Raw genomic sequence first — 12984 nt, 5'->3', positions numbered from 1 at the left:
TGCGGTTCTGTCCCTGTGCTGTATTGTTCTGGCGGTATTGTTTCTTTTCTTTCAGGTGGAGCGGTGTGCCTGGTGTGGATCCTGGGTCACTCGTATGTGTTTTGGGGGGCCAGGCGGGCTGATGTTCGGCCCAATGGCAGGCAGCTGGGGTTGGATAGACGGGAGGTTTGTGTCCGCTGGTTAGGTGTGCCGGGCATGTTGTGGAGTCGTGTTGTGCCAGAGGTGCGGCGTTTTGCGCGGCTGGATAGGCCACCGGATGTGTTGGTGATTCACACGGGTGGCAACGATTTGGGGGGTAGGTCCATGCGGGAGCTGGTTAGAGATGTCAAGCTGGATTTTCTTCAGTTGCGGCGTGAGTTTCCGGGGATGGTGGTGGTGTGGTCTGACATGGTCGCCCGCACTTCTTGGCGCTTGGCGCGGTCGGTGGAGCGGCTCAACAAGGCCAGGATTAAGGTCAACCGGGAGGTGGGGCGCTTTTTTAGTCGTAATGGGGGATTGGTGGTTCGGCATGTGGAGTTGGAGGTGGATACTTGGCGGTACCTTCGCAGTGATGGAGTGCATTTGAATGCGGTGGGCACGGATTTGTGGTCCCTGGAGCTGCAGGACGGCATACTACGGGCGGTTCGTTTGTGGCGTGGCACGCATGGGTAAGGGCTTACCCAGCGTGCTGTGGCGGTTGTTGGTCTTTGGAGGCGGTTCTCATCTTGGGAAGGAAAACAATGGTGTGGGACCCCATCCGTGGTATGGGGGGCCCGGTGGATATTCCCAGTTAACCAAGGTTTAGCTGGAAGGTGGTGGTGCTGCACTGCGGACGGTATGGTTGTCTCCGAGCTGGTTGGTTGCGGCTGGAGGCCTAGTGTATAGGGTTGTCCGCAGGTGCATTTTGGATCGTTTGTGGGTGCCTTTGAAGACCAACAACAATTCTTTGGTTTCCGTTAAGGAACGGTTGATGTATGTAAAATGTGAAGTTGTTAATAAAAGGCCATGTTGGCCATTTACTCCAAAAAATGGTGTCATGTTTTTGTAAAGTTTATTTGGTTAAAGGGGGGGGGGGGGGGGGGTTTGGAGTGGTATGGATAGGCAATGGTGGAAGTAGGAGTGGACAAGCCTATCTATGGTGCAGTAGTCATGAGGAAAGGAATGACGTGAACCTAGAGAGAGGGGGTGCCAGTGAGGGAAGAGAAATTGGCAGTCGTGTTCCCTCAGCCACAGCACACTGCCCGTGTCTGCATCATATGGTGCAGGATTATCTGGGGACAAGAGCAGACTTGGAGACCTTTCCAGCTGAGCCTCCACTGGGTTACTGGGTTTGGAGGATGGATCACTGACCAGAACTGGCTTAATATGCCATCGAGCTACTGACCTGTCCTTCATCCAGCGTGCTTTCCAAACGTATATTCAGTGCTGCTGAAGGTTTTGTGATGTATCAAAGAGCGCTTCTGTCCACAGACTCCGCTGACCGGCTGACATTTATCAACATGAATCAGTCCTGGATCAACAGCAACTATCTTCTCCCTGATGCTGATGTAATGGATTACATTTGTTAGGGATCTGGGATCCCTTGAAGACTGCCCAGGCTGCCTATCCTTTTCCTCAATCCTGATGATGGTAGCTTCCAACAAATTTTTTGGTTTAGAGCACCACCAACACCCAAGGCCCAATTTTTCGGCACCTGCATGTAATTTAAATTTTTTGACAATTTTTCAGTAATTGTTAACAATTTTTAACTGCAGGGCCCCAGCCTGCACCCAGCAAGAGTAACTGTGAGGGGTTACGGTGTTCAGGCTCCACCAACACTCAAGGCCCAATTTTTCGGCACCTATATCAGAGGTGCATACAATTTGAATTTTTAGAGCAGGGTTCAATCCTGCACTCATCAAGAATAACTTGAAGGGTGTGAAGACACCAACTGTTCGCCCTCCAAACACCCCACACTGCACTCTCACAGTGTTCAGTATCCACCCCACACTATATAAGACAGAGGGGAGAATACTCTCCCCCGAAAAAACAAAACAAGTAAATAAAGAGTAATAATAACACAAAAATAATATAAGCAAAAAATACATTGAAAACCCAAATGTGGTTTAGATTTGGGGGGGACCCCACGCATTTTTTTTTTCTTTATAAACATGTCATTTAAAGAAAAAATAAGTCAGTTCTGCTACAGCAGGTTCTATACATTGTACAGATGGGCAACTTTGCAGGTAGTTTAAGGGGGATCCCCCCAGGCATGATATTTAAAGGGATTTTTCCAATTTTTTTTTCACTTTAAAAAATGAAAAATGGCTGCCCCTTTCAAAACTGTAACATTCTAAATAAAATCTTTCACTAAGTCATGTCCTTCATGGCAGTCCCCGAGTCCCCATACCACTTTCATGGCCATTACCTTGCATATAAGCCTTCAAAATTGGCACTTTTGAATTTGCAAGTTCAAGTCCCATTAAGTTTGATGTTCGCAGCAAACTTTTAGTCCATTTGAATGTCGTACCGCGAACCGAACCAGGGGGTGTTAGGTTCATCACTAGTAGCCGGTGTGTGTAGTTTCCTTTAGTAGTTCATGTGTCGGGGTGATTTACAGGCAATGGTAACCGGACATTTGCTTCATTTCTGGTATTATTTCTTAGTATTGTGGAAAGCTTTGTTTGTAGAGTGAGGCAGCAACATTGGTGAATCCTATTTCTGCCTTTACTGTAGCATTGACCGAGGGTGGACTGGCAACTCATGGGGCCCCCCGGGCAATAAGAGATAATGGGGCCCCATGTGTCCCTGCCTACAATCAAGCCACGCCCACACAAAGTCACACCTACATATTGCAGCTCAGCTGTATAGAAGGGGCATTTAAATATTTACTGCAGCAAAGACTGCATGAATGTTCCCGACCTCTTTCCATAGAAGCCACTGGGCACTTCCAGGTTTAAAGATGGCTGCCATGTGGGAAAAGTAAGAGAGAGAGGGGAGAAAGAGAGAGAGGAAGGGGTAAGAGAGGAGGGGGTGGGGGGGTGAGAGAGAGGGGTGTATTTTAACTTGTGCAAAAAATTGGGCATGGCTTAAAAGGGGTGTGGCTAAATAGCTTCTAGGGTGACTTACAGAATGTGTTAATGTTAAATAGGGAATGTACAGCGAGGAGTGTATGGCGGTGGGTAGTATGTACAGGAGAGGAGTGCGGAGTGTATGGCGGTGGGTAGTATGTACAGGAGAGGAGTGCGGAGTGTATGGCGGTGGGTAGTATGTACAGGAGAGGAGTGCGGAGTGTATGGCAGTGGGTAGTATGTACAGGGAGAGGAGTGCGGAGTGTATGGCGGTGGGTAGTATGTGCAGCAAGAGGAGTGCGGAGTGTATGGCGATGGGTAGTATGTACAGGAGAGGAGTGCGGAGTGTATGGTGGTGGGTAGTATGTACAGGAGAGGAGTGCGGAGTGTATGGTGGTGGGTAGTATGTACAGGGAGAGGAGTACAAAGTGTATGGTGGTGGGTAGTATGTACAGGGAAGGAGTGCAGAGTGTATGGCGGTGGGTAGTATGTACAGGGAGAGGAGTGTGGAGTGTATGGCGGTGGGTAGTATGTACAGGGAGAGGAGTGCGGAGTGTATGGCGGTGGGTAGTATGTACAGGAGAGGAGTGCGGAGTGTATGGCGGTGGGTAGTATGTACAGGGAGAGGAGTGCGGAGTGTATGGCTGTGGGTAGTATGTACAGGGGAGGAGTTCGGAGTGTATGGTGGTGGGTAGTATGTACAGGGAGAGGAGTGCGGAGTGTATGACGGTGGGTAGTATGTACAGGGGAGGAGTTCGGAGCGTATGGCGGTGGGTAGTATGTACAGGAGAGGAGTGCGGAGTGTATGGCGGTGGGTAGTATGTACAGGGAGAGGAGTGCGGAGTGTATGGCTGTGGGTAGTATGTACAGGGGAGGAGTTCGGAGTGTAGGGTGGTGGGTAGTATGTACAGGAGAGGAGTGCGGAGTGTATGACGGTGGGTAGTATGTACAGGGGAGGAGTTCGGAGTGTATGGTGGTGGGTAGTATGTACAGGAGAGGAGTGCGGAGTGTATGGCGGTGGGTGGTATGTACAGAGAGAGGAGTGCGGAGTGTATGGCGGTGGGTAGTATGTACAGGAGAGGAGTGCAGAGTGTATGGTGGTGGGTAGTATGTACAGGGAGAGGAGTGCAAAGTGTATGGTGGTGGGTAGTATGTACAGGGAGAGGAGTGCGGAGTGTATGGCGGTGGGTAGTATGTACAGGAGAGGAGTGCGGAGTGTATGGCGGTGGGTAGTATGTACAGGAGAGGAGTGCGGAGTGTATGGCGGTGGGTAGTATGTACAGGAGAGGAGTGCGGAGTGTATGGCGGTGGGTAGTATGTACAGGGGGAGGAGTGTGGAGTGTATGGCGGTGGGTAGTATGTACAGGAGAGGAGTGAGGAGTGTATGGCGGTGGGTAGTATGTACAGGAGAGGAGTGCGGAGTGTTTGGCGGTGGGTAGTATGTACAAGGAGAGGAGTGCGGAGTGTATGGCGGTGGGTAGTATGTACAGGAGAGGAGTGCGGAGTTTATGGCGGTGAGTAGTATGTACAGGGGGAGGAGTGCGGAGTGTATGGCGGTGGGTAGTATGTACAGGAGAGGAGTGCGGAGTTTATGGCGGTGAGTAGTACGTACAGGAGAGGAGTGCGGAGTGTATGGCGGTGGGTAGTATGTACAGGAGAGGAGTGCGGAGTGTATGGCGGTGGGTAGTATGTACAGGGAGAGGAGTGCGGAGTGTATGGCGGTGGGTAGTATGTACAGGGAGAGGAGAGCGGAGTGTATGGCGGTGGGTAGTATGTACAGGGAGAGGAGTGAAAAGTGTATGGTGGTGGGTAGTATGTACAGGGGGAGGAGTGCGGAGTGTATGGTGGTGGGTAGTATGTACAGGAGAGGAGTGCGGAGTGTATGGTGGTGGGTAGTATGTACAGGGAGAGGAGTGCGGAGTGTATGGCGGTGGGTAGTATGTACAGGAGAGGAGTGCGGAGTGTATGGCGGTGGGTAGTATGTACAGGGAGAGGAGTGTGGAGTGTATGGCTGTGGGTAGTATGTACAGGGGAGGAGTTCGGAGTGTATGGTGGTGGGTAGTATGTACAGGGAGAGGAGTGCGGAGTCTATGACGGTGGGTAGTATGTACAGGGGAGGAGTTCGGAGTGTATGGCGGTGGGTAGTATGTACAGGAGAGGAGTGCGGAGTGTATGGCGGTGGGTAGTATGTACAGGGAGAGGAGTGCGGAGTGTATGGCTGTGGGTAGTATGTACAGGGGAGGAGTTCGGAGTGTATGGTGGTGGGTAGTATGTACAGGAGAGGAGTGCGGAGTGTATGACGGTGGGTAGTATGTACAGGGGAGGAGTTCGGAGTGTATGGTGGTGGGTAGTATGTACAGGAGAGGAGTGCGGAGTGTATGGCGGTGGGTGGTATGTACAGAGAGAGGAGTGCGGAGTGTATGGCGGTGGGTAGTATGTACAGGAGAGGAGTGCGGAGTGTATGGTGGTGGGTAGTATGTACAGGGAGAGGAGTGCAAAGTGTATGGTGGTGGGTAGTATGTACAGGGAGAGGAGTGCGGAGTGTATGGCGGTGGGTAGTATGTACAGGAGAGGAGTGCGGAGTGTATGGCGGTGGGTAGTATGTACAGGAGAGGAGTGCGGAGTGTATGGCGGTGGGTAGTATGTACAGGGGGAGGAGTGTGGAGTGTATGGCGGTGGGTAGTATGTACAGGAGAGGAGTGAGGAGTGTATGGCGGTGGGTAGTATGTACAGGAGAGGAGTGCGGAGTGTTTGGCGGTGGGTAGTATGTACAAGGAGAGGAGTGCGGAGTGTATGACGGTGGGTAGTATGTACAGGAGAGGAGTGCGGAGTTTATGGCGGTGAGTAGTATGTACAGGGGGAGGAGTGCGGAGTGTATGGCGGTGGGTAGTATGTACAGGAGAGGAGTGCGGAGTTTATGGCGGTGAGTAGTACGTACAGGAGAGGAGTGCGGAGTGTATGGCGGTGGGTAGTATGTACAGGGAGAGGAGTGCGGAGTGTATGGCGGTGGGTAGTATGTACAGGGAGAGGAGAGCGGAGTGTATGGCGGTGGGTAGTATGTACAGGGAGAGGAGTGAAAAGTGTATGGTGGTGGGTAGTATGTACAGGGGGAGGAGTGCGGAGTGTATGGCGGTGGGTAGTATGTACAGGGGGAGGAGTTCGGAGTGCATGGCGGTGGGTAGTATGTACAGGGAGAGGAGTGCAAAGTGTATGGCGATGGGTAGTATGTACAGGGGGAAGAGTTTGGAGTGTATGGCGGTGGGTAGTATGTACAGGGAGAGGAGTGCGGAGTGTATGGCGGTGGGTAGTATGTACAGGAGAGGAGTTTGGAGTGTATGGCGGTGGGTAGTATGTACAGGGAGAGGAGTGCGGAGTGTATGGCGGTGGGTAGTATGTACAGGAGGAGGAGTGCGGAGTGTATGGAGGTTGGTAGTATGTACAGGGAGAGGAGTGTATGGCGGTGGGTAGTATGTACAGGGAGAGGAGTGCGGAGTGTATGGTGGTGGGTAGTATGTACAGGGAGAGGAGTGTGGAGTGTATGGCGGTGGGTAGTATGTACAGGGAGAGGAGTGCGGAGTGTATGGCGGTGGGTAGTATGTACAGGGAGAGGAGTGTGGAGTGTATGGCGGTGGGTAGTATGTACAGGGGGAGGAGTTCGGAGTGCATGGCGGTGGGTAGTATGTACAGGGAGAGGAGTGCAAAGTGTATGGCGGTGGGTAGTATGTACAGGGAGAGGAGTGCGGAGTGTATGGCGGTGGGTAGTATGTACAGGAGAGGAGTGCAAAGTGTATGGCGGTGGGTAGTATGTACAGGGGGAGGAGTGCGGAGTGTATGGCGGTGGGTAGTATGTACAGGGGGAGGAGTTCGGAGTGCATGGCGGTGGGTAGTATGTACAGGGAGAGGAGTGCAAAGTGTATGGCGGTGGGTAGTATGTACAGGGGGAGGAGTTCGGAGTGTATGGCGGTGGGTAGTATGTACAGGGAGAGGAGTGCGGAGTGTATGGCGGTGGGTAGTATGTACAGGGAGAGGAGTGCGGAGTGTATGGCGGTGGGTAGTATGTACAGGAGGAGGAGTGCGGAGTGTATGGCGGTGGGTAGTATGTACAGGGGGAGGAGTTCGGAGTGCATGGCGGTGGGTAGTATGTACAGGGAGAGGAGTGCAAAGTGTATGGCGGTGGGTAGTATGTACAGGGGGAGGAGTTCGGAGTGCATGGCGGTGGGTAGTATGTACAGGGGGAGGAGTGCGGAGTGTATGGCTGTGGGTAGTATGTACAGGAGAGGAGCGCGGAGTGTATGGCGGTGGGTAGTATGTACAGGGGGAGGAGTGCGGAGTGTATGGCGGTGGGTAGTATGTACAGGAGAGGAGTGCAAAGTGTATGGCGGTGGGTAGTATGTACAGGGGGAGGAGTGCGGAGTGTATGGCGGTGGATAGTATGTACAGGGGGAGGAGTTCGGAGTGCATGGCGGTGGGTAGTATGTACAGGGGGAGGAGTGCGGAGTGTATGGCGGTGGGTAGTATGTACAGGGAGAGGAGTGCAAAGTGTATGGCGGTGGGTAGTATGTACAGGGGGAGGAGTTCGGAGTGCATGGCGGTGGGTAGTATGTACAGGGGGAGGAGTGCGGAGTGTATGGCTGTGGGTAGTATGTACAGGGAGAGGAGCGCGGAGTGTATGGCGGTGGGTAGTATGTACAGGGGGAGGAGTGCGGAGTGTATGGCGGTGGGTAGTATGTACAGGGGGAGGAGTGCGGAGTGTATGGCTGTGGGTAGTATGTACAGGAGAGGAGTGCGGAGTGCATGGCGGTGGGTAGTATGTACAGGGGGAGGAGTGCGGAGTATATGGCGGTGGGTAGTATGTACAGGGGGAGGAGTTCGGAGTGCATGGCGGTGGGTAGTATGTACAGGGAGAGGAGTGCAAAGTGTATGGCGGTGGGTAGTATGTACAGGGGGAGGAGTTCGGAGTGCATGGCGGTGGGTAGTATGTACAGGGGGAGGAGTTTGGAGTGTATGGCGGTGGGTAGTATGTACAGGGAGAGGAGTTTGGAGTGTATGGCGGTGGGTAGTATGTACAGGGGGAGGAGTTTGGAGTGTATGGCGGTGGGTAGTATGTACAGGGAGAGGAGTGCGGAGTGTATGGCGGTGGGTAGTATGTACAGGGGGAGGAGTGTGGACTGTATGGCGGTGGGTGGTATGTACAGGGAGAGGAGTGTGGACTGTATGTTGGTGGGTGGTATGTACAGGGAGAGGAGTGTGGAGTGTATGGCGGTGGGTAGTATGTACAGGGGGAGGAGTTCGGAGTGTATGGCGGTGGGTAGTATGTACAGGGGGAGGAGTTCGGAGTGTATGGCGGTGGGTAGTATATACAGGGGGAGGAGTGTGGAGTGTATGGCGGTGGGTAGTATGTACAGGGGGAGGAGTGGAGTGTATGGCGGTGGGTAGTATGTACAGGGGGAGGAGTTCGGAGTGTATGGCGGTGGGTAGTATGTACAGGGAGAGGAGTGCGGACTGTATGTTGGTGGGTGGTATGTACAGGGAGAGGAGTGCGGAGTGTATGGCGGTGGGTAGTATGTACAGGGAGAGGAGTGCGGAGTGTATGGCGGTGGGTAGTATGTACAGGGGGAGGAGTGTGGACTGTATGGCGGTGGGTAGTATGTACAGGAGAGGAGTTCGGCGTGTATGGCGGTGGGTAGTATGTACAGGGGGAGGAGTTCGGAGTGTATGGCGGTGGGTAGTATGTACAGGGAGAGGAGTGCGGAGTGTATGGCGGTGGGTAGTATGTACAGGGGGAGGAGTGTGGACTGTATGGCGGTGGGTGGTATGTACAGGGAGAGGAGTGTGGACTGTATGTTGGTGGGTGGTATGTACAGGGAGAGGAGTGTGGAGTGTATGGCGGTGGGTAGTATGTACAGGGGGAGGAGTTCGGAGTGTTTGGCGGTGGGTAGTATGTACAGGGGGAGGAGTTCGGAGTGTATGGCGGTGGGTAGTATATACAGGGGGAGGAGTGTGGAGTGTATGGCGGTGGGTAGTATGTACAGGGGGAGGAGTGGAGTGTATGGCGGTGGGTAGTATGTACAGGGGGAGGAGTTCGGAGTGTATGGCGGTGGGTAGTATGTACAGGGGGAGGAGTTCGGAGTGTATGGCGGTGGGTAGTATGTACAGGGGGAGGAGTTCGGAGTGTATGGCGGTGGGTAGTATGTACAGGGGGAGGAGTGCGGAGTGTATGGCGGTGGGTAGTATGTACAGGGGGAGGAGTGCGGAGTGTATGGCGGTGGGTAGTATGTACAGGGGGAGGAGTGCGGAGTGTATGGTGGTGGGTAGTATGTACAGGGGGAGGAGTGCGGAGTGTATGGCGGTGGGTAGTATGTACAGGAGAGGAGTGCAGAGTGTATGGCGGTGGGTAGTATGTACAGGGGGAGGAGTGCGGAGTGTATGGTGGTGGGTAGTATGTACAGGGGGAGGAGTGCGGAGTGTATGGTGGTGGTTAGTATGTACAGGAGAGGTCTTGGGGACTCTTATACGGATGTGGTAAGTCGCTGACGCACCACATTCTGGCAGTGGATCAGAGGACTGAAAGCTGACTCCTGCTAGTCCCTGGAGGATCTTATGATACGAGTAGAGATGAGCGAAGTATTCAAAAATTCGATTCGACTGATTCGGCGAATTCGTGGAAAAATTTTGATTCGAGTCGAATATATTCGCTGTGAATTTAACTTATAAAAGGGTTTCTAGGCTTCAGAGAGCCTTTATATTAGTGCAGAACACTGTACCTTTAATTTAAATGCCCTTGGAGTCTGCTGGGGAAGAGAAATAATACTGTCAGTCAGTATGACATGCAGATGAGTGCCGTCGATCTTAGAATCACCGCACACTTCACTCATTTGGGCAGTCACGGGGCCAAAACCAGAGTGTGGAGCCACAGTGTGGCGGTGGAGGCAGCAGCAATGGGAGGCCATACAGCACCCTATGACAAAAATGGAAACCACCAGCAGTGTGAGGAGACCTGAAAGTGGCACATGGCAGAGTGTGGCGATAGAGACAGCAGCAATGGGAGGCCGTACAGGGACCCATGACACACTCTGGACCTGGCAGCAGCATGAGGAGGCGGTACAGGGGCCCATGGCAGATTACGGGCCTGGCAGCAGCATGAGGAGTCGGTACGGGGGCCCATGGCAGATTACAGGCCTGGCAGCAGCAATGGGAGGCCGTACAGGGACCCATGACACAATCTGGACCTGGCAGCAGCATGGGGAGGCGGTACAGGGGCCCATGACAGATTACGGGCCTGGCAGCAGCATTTGGAGTCGGTACGGGGGCCCATGACACACTCTGGACCTGGCAGCAGCATGAGGAGGCGGTACAGGGGCGCATGACAGATTACGAGCCTGGCAGCAGCAACTTGGACAGGAGGACGTTCAGTTTCTGCACCGTCGGGTGCGTGCTCGCAAACTGTTGTCTCTTGGAAACGGATTCCAAGAAAGACTGCTGACGGAATCCGTGAAGAGGAGCAGCAGGAGAAGGAGCATCTGAACGAGCGGAATATGCCAACAAGCGACAACAGGGGCCCATGACAGATTACGGGCCTGGCAGCAGCATGAGGAGTCGGTACGGGGGCCCATGGCAGATTAGGGGCCTGGCAGCAGCTATGGGAGGCCCGTAAGCTGCCAGCACCCTATGACAAAAAATGGAACCCACCAGCAGTGTGAGGAGACCTGAAAGTGGCACATGGCAGAGTGTGGCGATGGAGACAGCAGCAATGGGAGGCCGTACAGGGACCCATGACAGTCTCTGGACCTGGCAGCAGCATGAGGAGGCGGTATAGGGGCCCATGGCAGATTAGGGGCCTGGCAGCAGCTATGGGAGGCCCGTAATCTGCCAGCACCCTATGACAAAAAATGGAATACACCAGCAGTGTGAGGAGACCTGAAAGTGGCACATGGCAGAGTGTGGCGATGGAGACAGCAGCAATGGGAGGCCGTACAGGGACCCATGAGAGACTCTGGACTTGGCAGCAGCATGAGGAGGCGGTATAGGGGCCCATGGCAGATTAGGGGCCTGGCAGCAGCTATAGGAGGCCCGTAATCTGCCAGCACCCTATGACAAAAAATGGAACACACCAGCAGTGTGAGGAGACCTGAAAGTGGCACATGTTTGAGGCATGATTCATGGCGGATTTAGTCAGTTGTGTCAGGAACTGGTGGTTTGAAATCCAGACTAATCCACGCCTGATTCATTTTCACAAACGTCAGTCTCTCCACACTTTGGGTGGACAGTCGTGTCCTCCGCGGAGTTGCAATACCTCCTGCCGCACTAAACACGCGCTCCGATGCCACGCTACTGGCCGGGAATGACAGCCTTTCAAGGGCAAATTCAGCTAGTTGGGGCCAAAGATCAAGTTTCGTTGCCCAGTAGTCAAGGGGATTGTCTACCTCGGTTGGCAGGGTGCTGTCCAAGTAGGCCTAAGCCTGTTGTTTGAGGTCCTGCTCCAGGTCCACCTGATGCTGCTGCTGCTGCTGCTGCGGCTGGTTAGTAGTTTCCTCACTGCGCTGGTGAAGAAAGCTACTCATCATCGACTGCAGACTGAGGCAGCCGCTGCTGGTGGAGCTGCCACTGCTCCTACCACCCCTCCCCTGCTGCCATGCCAGCGGAACGCGAGCGCACAGGGCCCACAGTGTCTGAGGATGGACGTTGGCGCAGACAGGCAGAGACCAACTGACTACATAGGTGGTTTTTATAGTACGTTATTTTGGCCTCCCTCTCAGCAGGTGTGAAAAAGGCCACCATTTTTGAACGGTAGCGAGGGTCCAACAAGGTGGACAGCCAAAAGTCATCCCTCTGTCTGATGGTTATTATTCGGCTGTCGCTACGCAAGCAACCGAGCATGCTATGGGCCATTTGTGCCAAGGAATGCGAGGGACTCCCTGCCTCCATCTCCACAGCATACTGCCACGGTGCGTCTGGGTCCTCTGTCTCCTCCTCCTCCTCCTCTACCAGATGCTCCTGCTCCTCCACTCCTGTCCGCTGAGTGGAAAAACCACCCATTTCACTCAATAATTCCTGAGCACCAATGTCCTCCTCTACCTCCTCCTCTTCTTCCTGTCCTGCCCCCACAGGGGTCATGTGGCGTTGAGATCTGTGCGCCACGTCTACCGCACCCTGACCAGCCATTGTTAACAGCATTTGTTCCAGGACGTGCAACAGAGGAATGACGTCGTTCATCCCATAGTCCTGGCGACTCACGAATAGCGTGGCCTCCTCAAAGGGCCTGAGCAAGCAGCAGGTGTCACGCATGAGCTGCCAATGGCTGACATCTAAGTTACACAGGGAGTACCTTTATCCGCTTTTAACATCAGGAAATCGGTGATGGCCTTTCGCTGTTCGTAAAGGCGGTCTAACATATGTAGGGTTGAATTCCACCTTGTTGCAACGTCACAGCATGAGGAGTCGGTACGGGGGCCCATGGCAGATTAGGGGCCTGGCAGCAGCAATGGGAGGCCCGTAATCTGCCAGCACCCTATGTCAAAAAATTCAACACACCAGCAGTGTGAGGAGACCTGAAAGTGGCACATGGCAGAGTGTGGCTATGGAGACAGCAGCAATGGGAGGCCGTACAGGGACCCATGACACACTCTGGACTTGGCAGCAGCATGAGGAGGCGGTATAGGGGCCCATGGCAGATTAGGGGCCTGGCAGCAGCAATGGGAGGCCCGTAATCTGCCAGCACCCTATGTCAAAAAATTCTACACACCAGCAGTGTGAGGAGACCTGAAAGTGGCACATGGCAGAGTGTGGCGATGGAGACAGCAGCAATGGGAGGCCGTACAGGGACCCATGAGAGACTCTGGACCTGGCAGCAGCATGAGGAGGCGGTATATAGGGGCCTATGGCAGATTAGGGGCCTGGCAGCAGCTATAGGAGGCCCGTAATCTGCCAGCACCCTATGTCAAAAAATTCTACACAC

At 53.7% G+C, this 12984-nt stretch overlaps 2 protein-coding genes across 3 annotated transcripts in view; both read left to right on the top strand.

Moving 5' to 3' along the window:
* The window catches only part of LOC149462960 (NACHT, LRR and PYD domains-containing protein 6-like), a 580167-nt gene that overhangs the window by 49738 nt on the left and 517445 nt on the right, over positions 1–12984 (top strand). The gene's annotated exons all lie outside the window — the stretch shown is intronic.
* Positions 4–1002, top strand: LOC149462967 (uncharacterized; the record flags this gene model as incomplete). The annotated part of the gene is made up of 1 exon (XM_089676095.1): positions 4–1002. A coding segment is annotated over one exon (648 nt), but the record flags the coding sequence as incomplete, so codon positions are not given.

Source organism: Staurois parvus, unplaced genomic scaffold (genome assembly GCF_062004578.1).
Source record: "Staurois parvus isolate SC_StPar_1 unplaced genomic scaffold, SC_StPar_1.0 ptg000164l, whole genome shotgun sequence".
Taxonomy (NCBI): domain Eukaryota; kingdom Metazoa; phylum Chordata; class Amphibia; order Anura; family Ranidae; genus Staurois; species Staurois parvus.
The sequence above is the reverse complement of the archived record's forward strand: the minus strand, read 5'-3'. Positions and strand labels throughout refer to the sequence as shown.